Genomic DNA, 23,156 nt, shown 5'->3' on the forward strand with positions numbered 1-23,156 from the left:
ATTAGGTAGCTTTTTTTGTTTATTTCTCTCATGTTGCTTTACAGATTTATTTCATTGGGGAGCATCCGTCTCACAGACCAACACGTCCATGAAAACTGAATCGACAGAAGCTCTAGTGAATGAGAAGTTATAGCACTACTCTGAATATTCTAATAAATCTACATTATGGAAGCACTATGTGACGCGTTTAATGACCTGGTTTCTTGTGTGTAACAGAGTGATGAGAGTGTTGTGTGTTATGTGCAGACCTCAGAAACTAACAAAGCTGTTTTCATGAACACTGGAGGTACATGCTCCTGAAATCATGGTTAAATAAAAACTTAAATGACTGTCACTTATTTTCATTTTACCGTACACTCTTTCCCTTTCCTTAAATGATGCAGGTCTACAGCTCACAGCCCATACCTCTTTCATCATCTCAGCTTTCCCTGCAGACGACAACAAAAAGAACCAAATGAGCAAATGTAGAAAATAAGGAAAGATATTAGATTTTAATTGAAAAAAATTACATGGGCGAACATCTTACATTAACTTAACATAACCAAAAGAGGCGACTACATGAAGGAAGATAAAGTGTGTCTCTTTTTCACTCATGCACACACACAAATACAAACACACACACACACACACACACACACACACACTCATAACTGAGAACACGGAGAGGCCAAAGGGGCTTAAAAAGACATCAAATTGAACACGTCTAAACCACATTCTCCGCATTACGGTTGTTTGACTGTTAGAAAAATTACACACATTGTGCAACACATAACTTGTAAGGTTGTATGAGAGCAACATAATTCAAGGTTGTTTTTGGGTCACAAGGAAATAGGAGAAACAGACATGAATGAAACTGCTACAATCACATATTTTGTCCCAATTATGCAAAAACACATTCATAGAGAGTTTAGAGTTCTACTTTTGAGGCCACACCAGCATCTCTTAAAACAACTATGTACTGGCTTCACAGGCAGAAGAGGAGGCAGGATTTAAATTAAGAACAAATAAAAAGGCAATGTGAACCCTAACTGGTATGTTAACTCTATGGTTTTAACTGCTCAAGAACAATATCTACCCAACTCCCTTCACTGAACATGACTTGGTTGTATCTTGTTTGTTCCAAAGTTTCCACAGTAAGCATCAAACCTACTGGTGGGGTTTATGGAGTAGCAGCACCACCTGCTGGTTACATCAGGGAACAACAGCCACCTGTGTCCTGCAGAAACCTGGCTTTTCTGTTTTTAATGCATCATGAGAGGAGGCATCTCTTCCCAAGAGTACAACATATGTCATGACCCTAAGACTGTGTCTCTAGCAATGTAATAACAGAACCATCAAAATCAAAAAAATCCCCAAAATGTCTCTAGACAGTATTACAGGAAAATAACATTTCGGTGACGAATGGTTTTGAATTTACAAATGACAACATGATGGCTTACTAAATCTTCTGTCGAAGAATCATTAGTAGTTAGTAATAATCTATTTAGCTATGTTAACTAATTCCCTGAACACTGCTCCATTTACACAATTTAAAATGAAATAGACATAAAGCCCATCAAACCTGGGTCATTACATTCTAAAATAAGATTTGCCTTCTTCTGTAAATTAAAATTTACAGACAATTAAAGTGTAAGCATGAAATGTGCTGGGGGAAAACCTTCAGAGTAATATTTCACTTTGGTACAACATTCATTACCTCATGTATAATTCTCAATTCTAATAATATAATCAACTTGTCACAATTTGTCAGAGAAAAAAGATGAAATCTCAGTGTTGAGTGTGAAAAAAATCAAATCACATCACATCACAGGTCAGGGGTGCTGATGGCTATCACAGTCACTCAAACGTTGTACCACGGTGAAATATGCACTTTTAGCTCCACCGGGACCGGTTTGGTTGGTTTGCTCCATATTCCCTTTAACATTAAACACAAAAAAACAAACATAAAACCATAAATACATGCAGAATCACTGACCATTTAAACAACAATGGCCCAAACATTATCACAAAAAAATACAAAATTAGAGAAATGCGAGTTGAGCTCGCTTTAGTCTGACATGAGTGTCACTTCCTGTCCGCCTTCATCACAGAAGCGAGAGCGTTCCTCTGCCCGAGCTGTGGGCTGACATTACCCTGGAGTGCTATCTAACAATTCCCACACAGTTTCCCAAACTGTGATCATTAGGGGGGGGGGGGAACCAGAGAGTCATAGAAGAGCACGCACTTTTCATTTTACTTTAAAACTGAAAGTTCCCCACATCCGAGGAGTCTTAAAGTCAGCAACTCGTCAGTTAAAAGCTTCTCAGGTCTTGAAGCTGCAGGTCAGAAGTGATGGTCCAACATCAAGGCATCAGCTACTCTACGAGCGAGTCATATCTCATATGTCTGGCCAGAAAAATTATATTTTCTCATCCTGCATCTTCTCACGAGGTTTCGAGAAGAGGGTTACGTAGTGACGCTGGAAGGACTGAAATGATTCTCATTAAATAAGGCCACGACAACACACATACAGTACATGTGAAAAAAGATGGTAGTTCTACAAGTGTTTTTTGAAATTTCCAATGGGAGTGCAAGTTCTCTCAGAAGGCACAGTCTGGCATCGATTGGCACTTTCCAGCTCAGCTCAGCTCAGTTCAGTTCAGCTGAGGTTTTGGCCTCTTTGGACCCGGTGTGGTACCGGGCCAGTTTGAAACAGTTTTACTTCTGTGGCTGCTGCTGCCTGAGGCTCTCCAGCAGGATTCGCTTGTGGGCGGGGTCGAACACTTCCGCCTCCTCCAGGTCGTCCTCAGTGATGTCACTGGAAAAACAATTATTATTATTATTTAACAATAATTATTTACTTAAAAGACTTTAGCAACTTTCAGCACTTAAACTGTGAACTATCTTCGGTCAGCAGCAACAGCTTTTATTTTTTAACCGCTAATGCATTCAACATGAGCATGAATGTCTACATGTCTGAGTGTATGTACCTGAGGAACTCCAGGTCGTCCCAGCCGTTGTGTAGAAGACCTTTCTCATACCTCTCCATTCCCAGTCTCTGCAGCCACTCCCCCACTGAGGATTCCCCAACAGACAAAGACGAGCTACTGCTGCCCCAAAGTGCCTGCGCAGGGGAAATGAAACAGAGGATTTACCAAAGAACTGCTGAAGGATCATCGCAGCTCGTCACAGCTTCCACAGAAAGTACGGCAACAACAAGGGATGAAGATCCTGTTGTCAAGTATTACAGAGGGCTGTATGAACAGTAGAGGCTTTACGTGGACTGCTATGAAATCCCAACAGCTGCATTAATAATTGAATTACATTAAAAAACATATATCCCCTTGAATGAGCCACTGAACCGAATGTGAATTTAAATGAACTGCTCACCTCCTCAGGCATATCCTCTGCGATACTCTCTGTGATGGCATTTCTGGGCGGGAAGGTTCGGCAGGCGTCCAGACCAAAACCCATCGGCTGCCCTCTGAGAGGCGGCGCAGACGGAGCGCGTGGAGGTTGCCCAGGAAACTCACTCTCACTCAGTGTCTTTGCCATCTGGAGCACAGAACACGACTGGTCGTCCAACGCCCCTGGTCCTCCTGGTCCTCCTGGCTCCTCCTCCTCCTCCTCCTCGTCTAAAACCCTCTCCGAGAGCCAGCGGGGCAGCAGGACTGGCTGCTGGGATCCTGACTTCGGCTAGATCTGGGTAAAGAGGGCGAGGTTTCGAGAAAGGGGCCTCTGCAACCATCTCCAGCGCTCCCTTAGGGAGAGGAGGAGGGGGGAAGTCAGGAGGGGGTCGATTCAGTGTGCTTCCAACTGTTGTCCCGACACCAACCCCCTGCGCTCCTGCTACACAGACGCCTCCATCGTCCTCCGAGGAGCCCTCCTCGCTGATTGCGCGGACCGGGTGCCCCGTCATGGGTCTGCGTAGGTGAGAGGGCGCTGAGGCCACATAGAAGGGTTTGGTTCGAGCTCCAGCTAAGGAAGGAGGGGCTTTAGCTACCTGGGGGTTTGCGGAGGTAGGAGATGGAAGAAGTTCAGGCGAAAGAGCAGCCGCCGACTGGTTGGGGACGCCCTCCAGGATGTAGTAGGCGGGATTATTGTAGCTATTCTTGCAGATGGATGGATCCCCGTCTGGTGCATCCTGTTTAGGCCTTCACAGCGCACACAAGAACAGAGAGGAAGTTGATGGCTTACCTTTTTAGTTTGATGGTTTTCCACTAGTATTATAGTATTTGTAGGTCTTTCCACCACAGCAATGTGTCTAAGTGGTTGTGTGTGGTTAATACATGTGTGTTTAAACCTGTACCTAGCAGCAGTTTCCTCCTTGATGCTCCTTTCTCCCTCCTCACTGACTTTTCCCAGCTCTCCAAGTTGTTTGCGAACCACAGATGGCCTGCATCGAGAGCACATCACAACAAGTCAGCAGGTGGGACAACATAGAGGATTCAGAACATTGAGCTCAGCCCTGTCATTAGGTGCACAATATTAGATTCACTAAAAGGTAAAAATGGAAAGTTTGATACAACATGATGATGGTATTTCTGCAAAAATCTCCCCTGAAGTTTGTGTGCAAACATCAGCTTTTTGCATTTTACTATAAAACTACAAAAGGGTGGGGAAAAACTAAAAGAGTAAAGTGTACTGACTTGACGTATTCATGTCCCACTCTGGATACCAAAGTGGATTTCCCTTTAGGTCCACCTGTCTCATCCTTGTCCACACTGATCCACTCTGAAACACAACCATACAATTAGCTGTAAGATTAAACACGAGTCAAACTGCATCATTTGGTCAATTCACGCCTGGAAACTCTTGAAGCTTGCACAGCACACCAGACTATCAAGTACACAGTTACAGAGCGTTACCGTAGAGTCTCTCCCTCGTCCCCATCCTTTCCGAGGGGACTCTGACCCTCATGGACCCCCTGATATTTCCAGTTTCCTCGCCACGGTGGGAAAGGTAGGTGTGGAACTGCTGTGCTGTGCTGCCGATCATAGACTTCAGAGCCAACACACACTCTCCTAGCAGGGCAAAAAAAACAAAGACGTGCTTGTTTGTCAGATTAAAAGTCAACTTCAAAGAATTGCACGGTCACACCGCAAAACGTAAACGCTCTCTTCATACCGTAGGACTCGTATCCGTCCAGCGATTTCACCGTCAGCAGCAGATGTTGGTCCTGCAGGTACTCGATCTCTGAGAGTAGAGGTTTGAGCGTCGTTAGCTGCTTGTTGGACCAGCCCACGCGCAGGAAGTTGACGTTGTCGCTGCTCTGACTGTCGTTCTCGTAACTCTTCTTAAACTCTACAGATGAGAGACAGAGAGAGAAATGCAGGGCAGAGGGGGATGAGGGAGACGACAAAGGGGAACAAGGTGGGAAGGAGAGAAGGAAGATGTTTCTATTGCATTTCATTCAAAAGTACTTGGTGAACAGGAGGTGGACATGCAGCACAGGTCAAAAATGGATTCAAGCTTAAAGGTATACTGACTGCCTGAGATAGGGAGGGAGGGAGAAAGATGCGAAAAGAAGAAACAGATAAAATTAAATCCAGAAACCCTGAATGTGCTGCCAGTCCTGGTGGATTTCTGTATGAATGAGTTGCAGGCATGTTCTTCTCACCTTCCAGACAAGTGGAGTAGAATTCGATGAAAAACTTGGTCCTGCTCGCCGTCTTCACTATGGCCTCAATGCTCTCAAACTCAATGTAGGCCTGCTCTGAAGACTTTGGTAGACCTACACAGAAACAGTTGGCAAGAAGGGACGGGGAGGAAGACAAGGAAGATCTGAGTTGGTGGCACAAAACAGCATATACAAAAAGGACAAGAACACAATTACATTTACTTGTAAATATGACATTTTGTCACAGAAGGAGTGAGACAGATTGTGAATGTGAGTAGATGACACCTTACGCACTTAATAACTGACATTAACAGCATGCAAATCCCAAATATTGTGAAAACATAAGCTGTGATGCTACTTCTGCCAAACTGAGAGAGCAACGTGCGACTGAACATGCACGATGAGTAAGAGGGTGCTGTATCATTCTCCCTTCTCTTCAGCTCAACTTATTGCTTTCTGGCCTCTGTTCAACTGTGAGTCAGTGACCAGACGACAGAGTACATCACAAACTGTCCACATTTGAGCTGGAAAACAAACAAATCATCATTAAGTTGTAGACCGTGCACAAAGTCTGCTCTATTTTGAAAATCAGCTGTTATGGCCAAATCATCAGCGGCCTAAGAAAGAGCAAGAAACAGAAGGATGAGAGACCAGGAGGGAAAGAGATTGACAGGAAGAGTAAAGTCATTAAATACGTATTTTCTGAAGCATTTAGGTTAATCAACTTTTACCTTTCTTGGAGACAAACTGGGAGGTCACCCCGACCTCGAAGGTACCAAACACAGGGGAATGATCACTGGTCACTATATCATCTGTACAGCCTGACAAACAAAAGAGCAAACACATACAGTAAGTCTCCTCGCTGATCAATCATAATAAATGCTGTAAAAGCCTTATATAAAGGTTTACGATGTTTAGGTGAGATTAACCAATATAGGAAGTAAAATGGCTTAAAAGAATGATAAAAAGACAAAACAGGACCCGTTACAGTGAATTGAAAAACATGTGTCTTGAATGATGATAGTCTCACCATAGGAGTTGCAGACAATGTGTGTTTCTGGGTATGACTTCCACAGGATCCTGTCACACCAGGATGGAACATTAGTCCTCATCTGGGACGGACAGAGAAGTAGAAGACACAGCAGAGTTATCAGAGGTCAGAAATGGCTGGGAGGAAGTGTATCCGTGCTGTTGTTGGGAGTTAGTAAACATACCCCTGTGGCCTTCTGCTTCTGCCAGACATACGTGTCCCTTGAGCCACGTTCATAACGGTAGGTGGGTGGGAACGAAATTTCTTCCTCCGCTGCAAGCAAGACACACATTCCCTTATGAGAACTCATAGCAAGTGGGTGGAAAGGCGTAGCATTTTATAATATCAATAATATAAATAGACCTATAAATACAATATAAAACCAATAAACACAACACCAGATCCAAATGAGATTTACTGCATGCTGCAGAAAGAACACTTTAAGCAGAGCTGACCGATTGCTTGTATTAAAACATGACTCAGTATTTATGATACACAGTGGCTGATGAGAGCAATTTTCCCAGTCAGAGGATTGTATTTAAAGTAAACCGCATATGATGTGCGAGAAAGAAAAAGCTCTCACAGTTTCTCCCAATGGCAAAAGGCTGAGAAACACGGGCATACTAACCAAAGCGTAGAAAGACTTTGTTCTTCTCCCTCTCCAGGTTGAGCTGGTCCACCTTCAGCAGGGGCTCAAACTCCTTCCTGTTAATGTAGTTTAAGATCTCCTGCACGCAGACACAAAAGAGACAGCGCCACAACATGAGGTGTCATCAAAATCTGCTGCATTGCATCATTCTGCGGCGTATGTGTCTGTGTGTTCTGCTTCACCTGTATGTCCATATCCAGCCTGTAGTTGAGGTCTCCCAGCCAGAAGAGGTGCGTGAAGCGCAGTGAGATGTCGAAGGAGCTCAGCTGTTTGTCTCCTAGTGACAGCAAGCGTAGGATATCCAGGTAGTTCTGGTTCCTCCTATAGGGGTCAAAGGTCACATGTGTCACAGGTAATGAGAGTAGTAATGTGGGTTGTGTTTGATGATTGACACACTGTAAAATGAATATGAACGACAAAAGTAAAATTGCAATGTAAGGGTTAAAAAGATAAAATTCCCTGAAATTAAAAAGCCATAAATAACGTGTGTGTGGGTACCTGGCAATCTTCTCATTCCCTGACGTCAAGTGACAGTTCACAAAGCCGAAAGACGTCCCGTTGAACATAAAGGACACACCCACAGCTCCTTTGTTACCTAAAACAAACAAACAGTAACAAACATATAAACTCAATTTATTACAGCAATTAACAGTAATTGACGGTATGACAAGCAATTACTAAAACTAAACCATAGAATCATTTTGATCCTTTTTGAATGAATCACAAAAACACTGCTATGAAAATCTTTAGTTTGGGACAAAGAAGTATCTAGTTTCATTCTCTTACTTCAAGTCAGTTTCTAGCGTGACCACAAGAACCAGGAAGTAAAGCATGTGAAGGAATAATGACGACTGAGTGCTGTTGTTACCCAGTGTGTTGGCGATGCCGGTCTTGACACTGGACATTCCCACGTGGCTGATCCGGTTCTCGTGCTCAGGTTTCACCAACACAGCAATTTTTATGTTCCACAGAGTTTGCACTGCGATCTACAACCAATGACAACAACCAAGCGTGAGGAACCTTTAGTCATCGTTTCTTTCTTCAGCTTCAGTTTTGCCTCAACCTTCTGAAACATATCACCTCCGCTTATTCTTCACCCCTCCCTAGTGACTTAAATACACGAGGGAGGAGCGATCAAGAACAAATAACACAAAGAACGAGATATTTACTCAAATCTTTGTTTCCTCACCGGTTTATAATCCAGTTCTGTCTGTTCTTTCAACATGGCCCGCAGTGACTCCACCCACTCCCGATCACACACAGAGTTTTCTTGGCTTCCGAACACATAAAGGTCATGAGGGATGGTGACTGTCATCTCGTCCAGAGTCTTCCCGAGGCCGCGACACAACACCCATGAGGCTTGAGACTTGGGCGCCGGCACTGAGCCTACAGACAAAGACCGAGATGTTACATTCTCTTCAAAAAACACTTATGTCATATATATGTCTGGAAATACAGACATGTGTATTATTTTTACAATGCAATATATGAAAATATATGATAAGTCAGTGTGTGTTGCTGTAAACGTAGGTTATGTTGAAATAAATATATTAATCTGAAGACATTAAGAATAATGTGTTTATGTGTCTAACCCATATTCCAGGTGCCTATGAAAATGGAAATCATGTCTGGCTCATCTTGGTTGGAATGTTTGTTCTTCATCAGCTGCAGCAGCTGGCAAAATGCCTCCCGCTTCTGAAACACACACACACACACACACACACACAATGAGTTTTTCCCCCCCAACAGATCTCATCTGCAGCACTGTGGGCAGACGACTCTCTTGTGTGTCAGAGGAAACAGAATTCATAGATGAGATTTGTGTGTGGGTCTGTGCCACATCTTGGCTCTGTTAGTGTCCTTCGTATGATATGAATACACAGATAAAAGAGATACGTGTTTCCTTGACAGTTGCAATCTAAATGTTTGTATGTTTTTAATGATGGACTCACCGTAAAAGATTATACTTTCTTACATCTACAAATGTATGTTTGAGGCAGTGTGCGAGTGTGTGCGTGCAGACCTTGGCACTAGCGAAGATGAAGTCTTTCCTCTGGCTCTTGTCCTTCTCCTTCTCAAAAACAATGCCCAGTTTATTCTGCACCCGCTGAGACTTGATCAGCTGACGGACTGAGACAGACAAGCAGACGGAGACAGAAGGTCAGAGATAGGGAGAAAGAAACACAAGGCCAAGGAATAGCTTACGCAGGTTAAAGACGGTTAAAGTTTAGCAAGGAGAACAATGAAAAAGGAAATGAAATAGAAGACAAATTATAAGAAAAAAGTTGTCCAATTTGCCATTAAATCCTCATATACATGTGTATGTCTTTACTTCAACTGCATCGCAAACAGATACCATGAATAATATTGTGTTATTACAGGCTAGGATTCATAAACACATATGTTGCCTTGGAGGCCAGAGACATTTAAACAGTTTGTAGTCAGCGTTTCACAAAGTCTTTTGAAGCTGAGGCAGGCCGTCTTCCTCCAAATAACATCAGAAGAAATGCATACAACATTAACCATAAGGTGAAAGAGTAAGGGTTTTTCCACACAGAAAATGCCACACATTGAATAAATGAGGCTTATCGTTTAGGTTGTGTACAAACTAAATTGATCACAAAATTGATGAAACTTATTACTTATCTCACCGTTCAGAAGAAATACTGGGCTCATTGTTTATGGAGTGTTTGTATGATTCTCACTTTTGTCATGTGTGAAGGTGGTCCAGTCCTCTTGGCTGTCCTTCACCTTCTTCATCACTACCAGCCGTCCTCCCTCCACGTCCACCGACAGAGTGTACTTCTGACTCTTTCCTATCTTTGTCAGCTCTGCCAGGTAAACATCCAGCTTTACCTGAAGTGGATCAGAGGAGGAGGGTTTAAAAAACACACAAACTCACAGAAACTGGAGGAGCTCGTGGTGCATTTATAAAAGTGTGTGTCCACAAAGCTCTACACACCACCAGGGGTCTCCAAAATGAAAGTAGAGGACTCGTCAGCACTTTCTCCCTCTACTGTCATCACACACAAAACAAGCTTTCTGTTTCTATGGCATTAACAGAGGGTCACATCGAAGTCATGTATGTGGAACCAGCAAGACAATTCAAAAAGCAGGAATTCTGATGTTCACACACAGATTCTCTCGATTGTAGTTTTAGAAAACAGTTCACACATTACTATAATAATCATAATAAATTGTATTTATAGGCGCACTTTTCATTTGCGTAAACAAAACTCAAAGTGCTCATCACACACTCCTCTCAACTGTCTACATATATAGACAGAAATGTATTTTCAAACATTGATCGGGTCCGTTTGTGTGTCAGTGGGCGAATCAGGTGCCTCATCTCCTCATCGTAACAACACTTCTGTTCCTGTGCAACAGGAAGCTGCTGAGAGGTCACTACAGAGGATGCAGACTTGGCTGAGAGCGAATATTTAAAACTATTCACCTCTTCTTCCTTCTCCGTCCTACTTTCTCTTTACCTCTTCACTCCTACAAAGAATTGTTCATATTATTCTGACTTTCTTTTCTTTATACGTCTATAAGCTATTGTCTCGGTACCCTTTCACAATAAAACCATTTTTAATCAAAATTTCTGTTATACACATATCACAAATACCAAAGCCACTGATGATGCTACAGGAAGTGCATTTTAGTCATTCCTGTGGTACAGACACATCAGTTCTGCTGACAAACTTCCTGCAGTGTGTTGTGGAAGATATAACGTCACTCTCTGTTTACTGTAATTCGGGTTTAGGGAGTCTCTGAGAAACGAAACCACAAAGCCCTGATAGAAGCATTTAATAAATCACATCTGGAGGAGTTTCAGCATTCTACGACAGATCCCAGGTTTGCCTAATGACTAAAATCAGTAATATTTTCCAGAGCTTCCTATTCCTGTCGTAAAACAGGAAATATGCAGAGAGACAGCCATGAATAAAATGTGCGTTTTGTAGGTGGTGCATGTGCAGCTGTACCTCAAAGGCCTGCACCGGGATGGCTTTGCTGTGCCGCATGGAGAGAGGAGGAAGGGAGCATGGAGAGGACAAACTCATGTCCTGGAGAGCTTTCAGAGCCTGGGGGGGGGGGGGGACAAACAGAGAGCAACAACAATTAAAAGAAAGAACAAAAAAAAAAGAGTGAAAAAGAAACAAGAGGACACAAATACACACGCATCATATGCACACAAAATAAAAGACACAGTTAAACCATATCATTTTCAGCTTAAGTGTTGGTGTCAACAAGGAAACAGTTTCCCATTTCCTGGTTGTAAATGAACAGGAGCAGAGAAGGTGGAGCCGGTGACATCACATGAGTCATGACATGCAGCCTGATTACACTGAGGCCATTTCCTTCCCAGGCAGCTAAAGCCCCTCCTTACTGAAGAAGTCCAAGTAGAAATGGTGTCCCCTATTAACATGGCAGAGCTGGTGAAACCTGTACTTCTAAATTAAGGATGGGTGAGGTATACTGTGCTGGACAAATACTGTTTGATATGACAAAACAACTAAATTACTGAACATCCCTGTTATGACCTACATGGTACACACACACACACACACACACACACACACACACACACAGACAGACACACACAGAATATATGTGTACCTTCTTCTCGATGGAGGACAGCAGGTCTTTGAGAATCGCCAGCTTGGTCACAAGGTTCTCTAACTCCTGGTCTCCACCCTGATTCACCGACTGATGGAGGACAAACAACAAAGACAGAAGAACCAAATGTAAGTAAGACAAGAAAAAAGCTTCACAATTTAGGTTTGCAACAATGAGGCTTTTAAGGAAGAAGATGATATAATAATAAATAAATAAAAAATGAATAAAACTATTGGAAAAACATTACAAATTAGACATCCACACATGCAAATATCCTACAAAAACAAACTACTCTGTGCGAGTGTTACTATGTGGACTATGTCTTGCTCAGCTGTCTCCAGAAGACCCTGGATAAAAATGAAACCCACTAGTGTGTGTGTGTGTGTGTGTGTGTGTGTGTGTGTGTGTGTGTGTGTGTGTGTGTGTACCTCATACTACTACTCTATGCATGTATAGGTCACCATATGTGTTACAGCCAATAAGGAGGCATTTTTCATGAACTTGTTAATGAATCTCTGAGACCTATTCTGATTGGCTGGTTGCTCTGTGTACAAGGAGCTTAAGGACATTATGTCACATATTTTATCATCTGTGAAACTGAATTAAATTTCCCGGTGACACACATCACGTGCAAAGCAAGCAATAACATTGACGTGGATGTTTGGGAAGTGGGGTGAACATTTTGGCTATAGGCAGAAAGAAGCATGCCATATTTAAAGGATTTAAAATGAACTGTCAATTAATACTTCTCTCATTGCTTGGATATAAATGCAGACCGCTTATATTTACATACAACAATCCACGTATCGACATTCTATACATACTGTACATATTATACTGTATAGCAGGAATGCCACAGTCCAGTTGTTAGACACAGGAAGCAGGACTACAGAGAGACAGAAACGCCTTCACGTGCTTCCATTCTAACTAAGCTACACACTCATACTTAGAGGCAGAGATGTGTACCTGCTGGATCATCTTGGAGACCATGAAAGCACTCTGCTGATCAAAGACTTTAGACAGGATCTCCAGGCCAGACAGAACCTTATCCACCTCCCTATATGGGCAAACACAGAGAGATACACAACTTACTTTATTTAGATACATTTATAGGAAATCAGATATATTACTATATTCATGTGTGCATGTTGTGGCTACACAATGAATTACAAATGATTAACAACCACATAATTCAGTTTTATTTGTTACATTTGTTTAATCCAAGCCTGTTTTTAGTTAAATTTGATCTCAACACAATGTTTGAATTTGCAACATGCGCAATTGTGACCAAAACAACAGATGAGAGGAAGCAGGAAGCTCTGTGGGCTGCTCATTTTTTACAATTAAGTGACGAGCACGTATCTAACAAAACAGGTTTGTATAGAATGCGCATGGACAAGAGACTGTGGAATACGTGTGCCTCCAGATGTGCTGTTGTGTCCTTCTTACCCGTTAAGGCGTTTGCAGGAGGACACTAGTGTCTTGTTGAGGTGAGGCAGGGAGGAGGCTCCCTGTTTGACTGCCTCTAGGTCCAGAGCATAGCTGCCCTTCAGGTACTCGTGGGAGATGGTGCTCAGGCCATTAGCTGCTGGGGCACTAAAACAAATTCAAATAAAGTCCAATGAGACAGGCATGTATAACTATCTTCACCACATCTTCACCACATGCACATCTTGCAGTATTCAATTACTTTTACGCTATTACTGCCATAAGTCATAAACATATCTTTAAACTTTCAGCTGATGCTTAAAATAAGGAATTAAAATTCCAGATAAACGACATCCCTTGTATCACAAAACAGAGAACTGTCTTCATAGTGGACGTATGTGCAACGCAAGTGTGAGAGTCGGCAGGATTTTTAGAATCACACACTTCCTCTAACACAGAGAGCTTGGTTATGTCTAACCTGCCACAGACACCCACACCCACACCCACACACACAGTTTCTGACCAGAACATTAAAATGGTGAAGCCAAGAAGGGAGAGTAGCTTCCTTTTTTTAGTTTTACTGAAATACCTCCTGCTGTGCTCTTTCCTTAGTAGAAACACTGCTGACACAGAATGCAATTGCTTGCAAATCTTTTTTTGTCAGCCCATACACCACTTTATATGGCCAAATAAAACACTCTGATTCTGATCCTTTAATGTGGCTTTCAGGTAAGCCAAGTACATTTTCCCGCACCAAGCCTTATTTTTAACATGCAAAGTCTGCAAATCATCAAACTGTTAAAAGTGTCGAGTGTAAATAAAAAAGGGGGATGTCTTTTTCCTTCACGGTCTCTGATCTATGAAATATTTTGCACTCATTTAGGAGAATTGAATGAATCATACATGGAAAGTATCACAACAGATTTCCATGGCTGATTTTTACGCTTCTTTCTGCGACAAAACATTTTTGGTACTTCTTTCATCTCTTAGGAAAAACATTCTACCTGCAGTTAGTGACATCGTGTAAGTAACTTTTAACTGCAACATAAATATTAGACGGATGAATTCAGCCACCTAACTCACTATAGTCTGAGTGCTGACGTTAATCTTTGTTCATTAATACACACAGATCTGAGCAACACATGTGCGAGCACACGCAAACATTTCATTAAAGCCGTGCATCATCTGGGAACCAACGTGGTTTTCAACAGGATGTGGTTTTCCTTCTTTATGCAAACAGAGGGGGGGGGGCACACAGGCAGAGCAGAGGTTACTAATGTGTGTGTGTGTGTGTGTGTGTGTGTTGTGTGTGTGTGTGTGTGTGTGTGTGTGGCACAAACACAGCACCATTTACCAATCAAATGCTGGTAAAATATGCAAGTGGCTAGTACATTTGAATCCCTCTCACCTGCCAAAAAAACAAAGGTAATCTATTGAGCGGCTGGTAAAATTGGACTAAAAAGTTAAATTTGCACTCTATGTGTTTGTTTGTGTTTGTTTGTTTGTGTTTGTTTGTTCATATGATCACTGATACCTCTGCTTTGTGAGCGGAGCTGACATAATCGCATTCTTAGGGAAGCAACATCCTTCCTGGTGCGTGAGAGCGTGCGTGTGTGTGTGTGTGAGTGTTGTGGTTCTGTGCTTGTGTGAATGTTTTCAAAATACGCTTGTGTGTGGGTACTACATTTAACATGTTGGTTAACCCTCTGAGTGGTTTGTGATCTGATTCTTAGCGCTTACAGATTATTATTTCTAACTCAACACAATAAAGATAGTCCTCCTCATATAGACTTTGTACCTCTCTGTGGGTGTGTCTGGTCCGGGGGGAGTGGAGGTGGAGGCAGAGCGAGGGGGGAGGGGTGGCTTCTCATCTTCTCCATCTACCGATTACAGAAAAGGAGAGTTGACATGAGAGTTGACAATCACCGAGAATGCAAGTGTGCTTGTTTGGGCTCCTGAATACCTGAATAGTCCCTGTCGTCACTGAAAGCTGTTTCCTCTCTGTCCACAGGGTAAAGCAGGGTGGTGACCAGACCCTGGCTGGGCTGCAGGTACAACAACACCAACTCTGGTAACGTCTTAAACCGCTTCGGCTGCACGCCCTGAGATGTCTGAGAGGAACACCAAGAGACAGAGGAAGAGGAGGAAAGTTATTTTCAACATGGTATGAATAGAACAATACCATCCAAACTCCTTGGCTACAAGTAGTGATGTTATTGAAATCTCTGGTGGACCCTATTGTTCCACATTTAATGTTGTGTAAGCAAATATGGCCAAGTGGTTTAAATATAATTCAAACCAGGAAAACTACTTTGGCAAACATTGTTCTCAAACTAATTCACTTCCAGGAAGCAATATTTGACTATTAGATGGTCTTCAACATCACAGCTAAGACCCCACAAATCATACAGCAGGGACACAGATGTCTGTGATGTGGCCACACGATTAGTCTGAAGCAAAATGTTGTCGAGTGTATGCGTGTGTGTGTGTGTGTAAGTGTGTGAGACAGAGCGCGTGTGTGTGGCTGGTAGTGGGGACTTCACAGCTGTTGGGCACAACGCACAAAGAGGCTGCTGTTGGTGTGTGTGTGTGTGTGTGTGTGTGTGTGTGTGAGAGAGAGCTCAGAGCCAACAAAAGCATATCTGCCTGCCAGCTGCTACTGAAGCAAATACAGTTTTTGCATGCACACACACTTGACCTCAGTGGAGTGTGTGTGTGTGTGTGTGTGTGTGTGTGTGTGTGTGTGTGTGTGTGTGTGTGTGTGTGTGTGTGTGTGTGTCTTCTCTGTACCTGTACAGCCAGAAATCCGTCATCATCTGGGAGGATTCTGTATGTGTGGACATGCTTCTGAAACCTACAGGGAAAGAAACACCAAAGAGGAAGAGAGGTCGGTTTGTAAGTTGGAGCAAATGGAAAGAAAAACAGACGGAGGAAGGAGAAAGAGGAGAAAACTTTGACGTATTATATTGTTTGATTCAACAAAAAAACTAAAACTAAAACATGTAGACGTATTCTCTTGAACTAGACCTCAGTGGATAGGGGTGTGTGTATCCATGCATGAGAGTGAGGGGGGTTTAGACGCTGTAGAGAGCTTCCACCTGTTGCTGTCTGTCACAGTTGTGAGCGGGCTTTATCCTTATGGTAGCATGATACAGTAAAGCAGAACAGAGTTGATCCTAACACTGTAAAGTTACAGTGAAAGTATAAAAAGATAGAGATAGGATACAGATTTCCATCACAGTGATTGTGGCGTTTCTTTCAGTCAACAACTATGTATCAAACTTCAGAGTCTGAATTGCATTTCTGATTGAACCACAAGCTTTTTTTTAATAAACCAATTGCAGATCAATGCTCTGACATTGTGATTGGACAGCCGTGACTACACGCCTGCAGCCACAAGCTGGAGTTTAATGATTTCCATGTCTGCTCAGTGGACCGGACACAAAATGTTCAATTTGCCAATTTGACTGTATGCATGTGTTACGGTTGTGCGTCTGTTTAGATTGTGAGTGTCAGCACGGCAGCCTATGTGAAACACTTATGAGATGCTTTCACTGCTGCTTATAATGTGCATATTTACCTTATGCGTGTGTGTGTGTGTGTGTGTGTGTGTGTATATACTGTATGAACTGAGGGAGGGATAAATCCATGTTGGGAATTCATCCTGCCCTGACCCCTCAGCTGTTTTTCCGGTCTTTCCAGGTCAGGGTCCCACAGCTAAACGATCAACTAAAACATGGACTGGATTAAACTATACTACTCATTAGAAGCTAAGCTAGTTTCTGTTAGACGTGAGCAAAAGGGTCACATTTTAACTGCTGATGTTACGCACACCCTTCTCAGACCGGCACAGTGCCACGGAACAGGCCTGCATTTGTTTCTATCCGAATGGGTCAACACAGATCATCAAACCTGGTTTCACAGCCTTGATCCTGACCACGGCTCAAGATGGGGCTGACGATTAGCTGATTTCTGAATATCAGCAGTATCAAAGCGGATGGGCATTTAGAAAATCAAATGAACATTTTTTTTTTTAGGCTTATTCCATTTTGTGAAGGGCTCATTGCATGGATGGAATATAATCTGAAAAGAAATAGATTTTGGGCAAAATTACAATGCCTTTTTTTACATTGTATGTCATTAAAATAACCAATCCGTGTTGACCGACATCATCAAATACATATGCATTTAAAAATAAAAGCATTTTATTTTTTCATTTTGCACGAACCCTACATTGTGCCTTGGATTACTATGCCTATAGACCATATTCCACCCATGCAATGAGCCTTTCACAAGATGGAATAAGCACAGTACACCTGAAGGATCCAAAGAGCACTTGTTATGTCATCACCACAAAGACCCAGCAGCGCTTCTACTCCATTGCCTCAACATCTTTTAGGATTCGACGGAGAGTTTGACATGCTACAAAATTGTATCAGTGTTTCCTGCATCTGTAGATAAATGATGGTGCGTTTTAAATGTGCTCTCACTCTCTTTTAACCTTTGGACTATTTCCTTACAGTGGGCAAAACATATTTTTTTACAGGCTGCTTATCGCCAATTCCTGCTGTAGTGAATGCCAATTGTGGTATTGTTGCTTTTATCTACAACACACAGAGGAGAGGGGAGAAGACCTGCAACAAAAGGTCCTGGCACAGATTTGAACCCCCAGCGTCAGAGTTAAATGATAAGAGACTTAACCACACTAAGAACAGAAGATCCCATGTTGACTTGATTTATATACAGCACATATATCAGATTGCCAATAATAGTTCCATACATCATGCCTCAAGCAGTTAATCACACTAACAGTATAGACTTTATAACTATTTGCTCCTGCCTTTCCAGGCCCAGCAGTAAACATAGTCAGTGAGATGAACTGTTCCTTTTGTCCGTGTGGCCTCTAAAACCATATGCACATTTAGTCCTGTCATATTATAAACACAATGCAGTGTAGGTCGAGTGACTCCCCATACACAGGAGTCACTGCAGGGTACAGTAGTGGGTTTGTGATTGTACGAGTGTGCGTGTGTGTGTCTTCCTGCTGGAAGCTGATGAGATTCTCTGCGGGTGTGTGGAGTAAATACTATTGTTTCAGTAGCAGCAAAGTTATACCAGGGGGAGGGAGATGGAGAAAGAGAGGGAGGTTTATTATGGGATAGACATAGACCCAAAGCATACAATGTGTTTGTGTGTATGTTATCAACAATAGTCTTTCTTGAGGATAAAGATTGCCTCACTCACTCCCTCTGTCCTTTTTGTCTTAGATTGCCACCTCCTCTTCTTCGGTCTCATCCAACCTCAACCTCAAGTGCAGCAGGTCAGATTAATCCCGGCACTGTGAACTGTATGTGTATCAAGACACTCCTTTGACCCACTAAGAATAATTAGAAAAGAATATTGCTCTGCTATACAATTCTTACACTAGTACTTTTAAATCTAAATGTAACCTGTGCCTTACTGCTTTAATCAGATACCTCATACTTATGCAGGAAATGATACAAACAGTACAAACATACTACAAGCACAAAATATGGAGGGAAATTAAAAGAAACTACACTGGTGAGGTGCAGACCAGGTAAAAGCCACTATTCCCTATTTATTACATTTATTATATATATATATATATATTATATATATAGCACTATAATATCATATTATATAGTATATATTATATATATAATATAGATAGATATATATTATTATTTATATATATATATATATAAATATACACACTATACATATACTAATAATATAATATATATATATATATACATATATACAAGTTTATATATAATAATTATATATACATATATAATATAAGATATATATATATATCATATATACATATATAGATACCTAGATACATGAGATAACATTATATACATATATATATAACATATATAACTAATTATACATATATAATATATATCCTATATCATATATATACATAGTATATATACATATATACATATATACATATATATATACATAGATATATATATACATATACATAGATATAGTGATATATAATATAGATAGAGCGATTCTACATCTATATAACATATATATATATATACATAGCATAGATATATATACATAGATGAGGACAGAAGATATAGACAGAGACAGAGAGATAGAGAAGAATATAATGAAAGAGATAGACATGATATATACAGATAATATATATATGAGAATAGAATAGATAAAGATACATACATATATATAATATAAATACTATACCATATATATTATATATATATATATATATATATATATATAATATATATATATAATACTAGTCCTATTATTAATATATATATATCTATATATATATATATATATATACCACACACACAACACACACTACATACATACATAACATACACACACACCACACACACACATACCTGAAAACTGGTTATTAAAGAAAAAAGTATTACATATAAAAGAAATCCCAACCCACTAACTCCACAAGGCAATAATAATATAAACCCACTCGCAGCCTTTCTGGTGAGGAATGTTTTCCAAGAAACATCTAGGTTTCAAACACACAGAAACACAGAAGGTCATGCCTGAACCCCAACATGTTTAGACGCGCTGCACTGATACTAAATAACATCTTCCTGACAGGAAACATATGAAACCGTTCAATATCTCTAGAGGTTGTCCCACTGATGCAGACACGCATGCTTACATTAAACATATGGCCTCACCTGATGGTCGGCATCTCTCTTGTTGGAATCTAAATATGTGACTCTGCAACTGGAAACATTAGAGAGGTTCCTTATCAAATATTTCAATATTTAATAATGACACTGTGGCAGTGATTGTCAAAACTCTAACTTACTACACATTATTTGAGATACTTTATCCGTTCCAGTTGTAGCACGTAAATACCAAACACACTCATTAAGCTCAACTGGTCAAAGTGGTCACTTCCTACGAAAGTCTGCATGCAGACGCACAAAACCCAAATTCTTCAGACTGAAATGTACACTTAGAGGAAGTGAAAGGCAAAGGTCGAAAGCCACCAGCCCAAACGCTCTTCCCGCCAGTCTATTCTCAGACAACAGCAGAGTGGAGACGTTTCCTGAACACACTGGTCTCTCCATAATGCAATGATTGTTTCATCTTGTATCTCTTAACAAATACAATGTATTTGTTTTCCAATGCACTGGCAAGCTCGAAACCAGTTAGTTTGACTTTGTTTGCTTTAGTAGACAGTTTGGAAAGTAAAGCATACAAGACAAAGGCGATGATATTCAACATCAAGAGGACCTGCCCTTTATTAGACATCAGCCGTGAGCCTCCAGTACACCACACTCTGGGCCATGACTAAAACCAGTGTGCCATTCAGTAGTCTGGAAGCTTTTCACACACCTGCTGACTCAGATTGTACTTCCTGGAAATGCTCTTTTTTTACTATTTAATATTAGCGCACACACACATATATATATATATACACACACTATTTTCCTCTACGGCTTCAGGTGTTGTGCAAAAATACTGGATCATCCCTGTTCTCAAAGATATCATTAATGAAGACAGACAGCTTGTTATTGCTCCAACAACACTGGTCCATATGACCTGGGACTGGGCAGTAAGATGGGACACTACTTTTGTTATGTCATATTACTGTTGCTTTTTTGTACGTGTAGACAAAACGTCTTGGTAAAAAAGGCAGTGACATTGTAAATGTCATGAAGGAAACGTTCTGAGATGAAACAAAGATACATAATGTTAAAAGGTGAGAGAGGAGAGAAAGGGGAGAGGAAGGGAGAGGCGGCAAAAAAATCCGGAAAGGGATAATGCATGGATGTGAGGAATGTTGTTGGCCATAGAGTGACCCACTGAATTACTAGTGCAACCAGGAAAGGATGAAAAATAGATATTTGTCATCAGTGTTTATTTTAATAAGCCAAGAGCCAAAATGGGATGTAAGCTTCTTTTTTTTTTCTGGGTTCTTATATGACAAGATGAGTAATGTGTTTACATGAGAGTGAGTCTGTCTAACTGGCAGAGCATGGTGAGGTCCGACTGCAAAATAAATGTATTCTGTAATAATGTCATCAATTACCAATATAGATGATAATACATGCTGTGTTTACTGCTGCTGGCGTGCATGTATACACACACACACACACACACACACACACAATGAACTCAGCATGGGGTAAACTACCAGATAGGGGATGTAGGTCGAGTCAATGTCAGAGTATCATGTCACATGGCATAGGCCTTTTATTTCCTGCATCTGCAGTCAGTAGTCTTTGCATCTGTTTAACTTTGTGTGGGCGCTGGCTGGTTGGGGGGGGGTGGGGATCAGTCACTTTGGTCATTTGGAAGTTTAAAATCACTTTTCACTTGCCTGAGTCATTGTCAAGTGTACAACATACTAACAGTACTCTCTGTGTATTAAAGCGTGCTTGTCTGATCATCAGGTGCACGGAGTATGGATACAGTTTATTTTACTCAAGTTAGCAGATGGTGAGGTTGTTTATGTTGCTTGCTGAACATGGAGGTGGTTGGTGGCAAAATATCCCTTGTGTAAATGAGGGTGGGTTTTTCATCTTTCTTTTAGCAATGACTATGCTAGGTTCTCTGAAGCCCTGACATACAGATTAATGTCTTAGTGAGAAGATAGTATGTATAACTACGCAGCTGCTTCCATGTGCAATATTTTATTTCATTATTGTGCTCTTGTTCATGGTCTTTTTCTCCCCGTTGTGGGACTAATAAAGGATTTCTGATTCAGATTCACCACTGCACTGATCTTATATGAGCCTTAAATTAAAACTTCAGCAAGGCTTCACCTATAGATGCTGCTTATATTTTCCTCCACCACACTCAGTTTCAGTGCCCTGTAAAAACGGCGCTGCAGGCGACCACATCAAGACACAAGACAGACAGGGACAGCCCTAAAGTTGTGTGCCATGCTGGAGTTTCACTACTGGGCAGACAAACAGTCTCTCTCTGCCACTCGCAGACTTCTAGGAGAAAGTAAACAAATGTGTTTGGCTGTTTAACACTGGTTTACGCAGGCTTCAACTAACATTACAGTTGTATCCAACGATTCAGGAAAGTTTATGTACAATTTATAAAAGCTTGTGTAGCTTGGCATAGTATCAACAGACTGTGTAAAGATTCCCTGAAGGCATGTGCTAGTTTAAATAACTTAAAATACCATAAACCAAAACATTGGCAAGGCTACTAACTTTTCCTGGTAAAAAAAAAAAAAAAAAAAAAAAAGAAAGCCAAGCGAGGCCACACACATTAAGAGTTCATACAAGCTTCTCTTTTCTGGGATAAAGTTACTTACAGTACACACAAAGCGTAAGCCCCGTTGACACTCTCGCTGTCCCGCACCAGGAAGCTGCCGTCTCTCCCGGCCCGGGCTAGCAGCTCCTCGGCCGCCGCTCGACTCAGGTCCCGGTGATACCACATCGGCGGTGCGGGCCCCAAAGGAGAAACCCCACCACCCCCGGCCATGGCCACAGCCCTTCAAACCGGGTTCAATTTAAACTGCTTCCAGACTTCTCCGAAAACCTCCCTGCCCTCCTCCAGACTAGTAAAATAACCCAGTGAGAGTACCGCGGAGAGCCGAAAGAAGCGCAGAAAAGTACCGTAAATGTTATTCCGACGAACGTTAGGATCAACGGCTGGGCTACAAGTTGTAAATGTGTTAAATAACGCTGTTTGTGGCTGTTTCCTCAGTTCCTGAAAGACTCACCACCCTCGTCTTTCGCTTCCCAGTCCCACGGAAATCAAGGTATGTAAATCCACACTGGAGACCGGGGAGCAACAGCAGGGACGACCCGCGTCAAAGCCGA

At 41.5% G+C, this 23,156-nt stretch overlaps 1 protein-coding gene across 1 annotated transcript; it reads right to left on the minus strand.

Annotated features, from left to right (window-relative positions):
* Window positions 1-465: 465 nt before the first annotated feature.
* On the minus strand, window positions 466-23,156 carry inppl1a (inositol polyphosphate phosphatase-like 1a). The gene is given in 28 exon segments (XM_029446036.1): window positions 466-2,797; window positions 2,970-3,103; window positions 3,370-3,591; window positions 3,593-4,133; window positions 4,289-4,375; window positions 4,629-4,713; window positions 4,848-5,003; window positions 5,107-5,283; window positions 5,600-5,713; window positions 6,331-6,420; window positions 6,630-6,711; window positions 6,814-6,902; window positions 7,258-7,357; window positions 7,461-7,599; window positions 7,777-7,873; window positions 8,147-8,264; window positions 8,468-8,664; window positions 8,871-8,973; window positions 9,302-9,408; window positions 9,984-10,134; window positions 11,262-11,360; window positions 11,896-11,985; window positions 12,862-12,952; window positions 13,345-13,491; window positions 15,122-15,203; window positions 15,287-15,434; window positions 16,114-16,177; window positions 22,646-23,156. Coding segments are annotated over 28 exon segments (3,780 nt in total). The 5' UTR covers window positions 22,816-23,156; the 3' UTR covers window positions 466-2,697.

The sequence above is a fragment of the Cottoperca gobio genome, chromosome 13 (assembly GCF_900634415.1).
Source record: "Cottoperca gobio chromosome 13, fCotGob3.1, whole genome shotgun sequence".
Classification (NCBI taxonomy): Eukaryota; Metazoa; Chordata; class Actinopteri; order Perciformes; family Bovichtidae; genus Cottoperca; species Cottoperca gobio.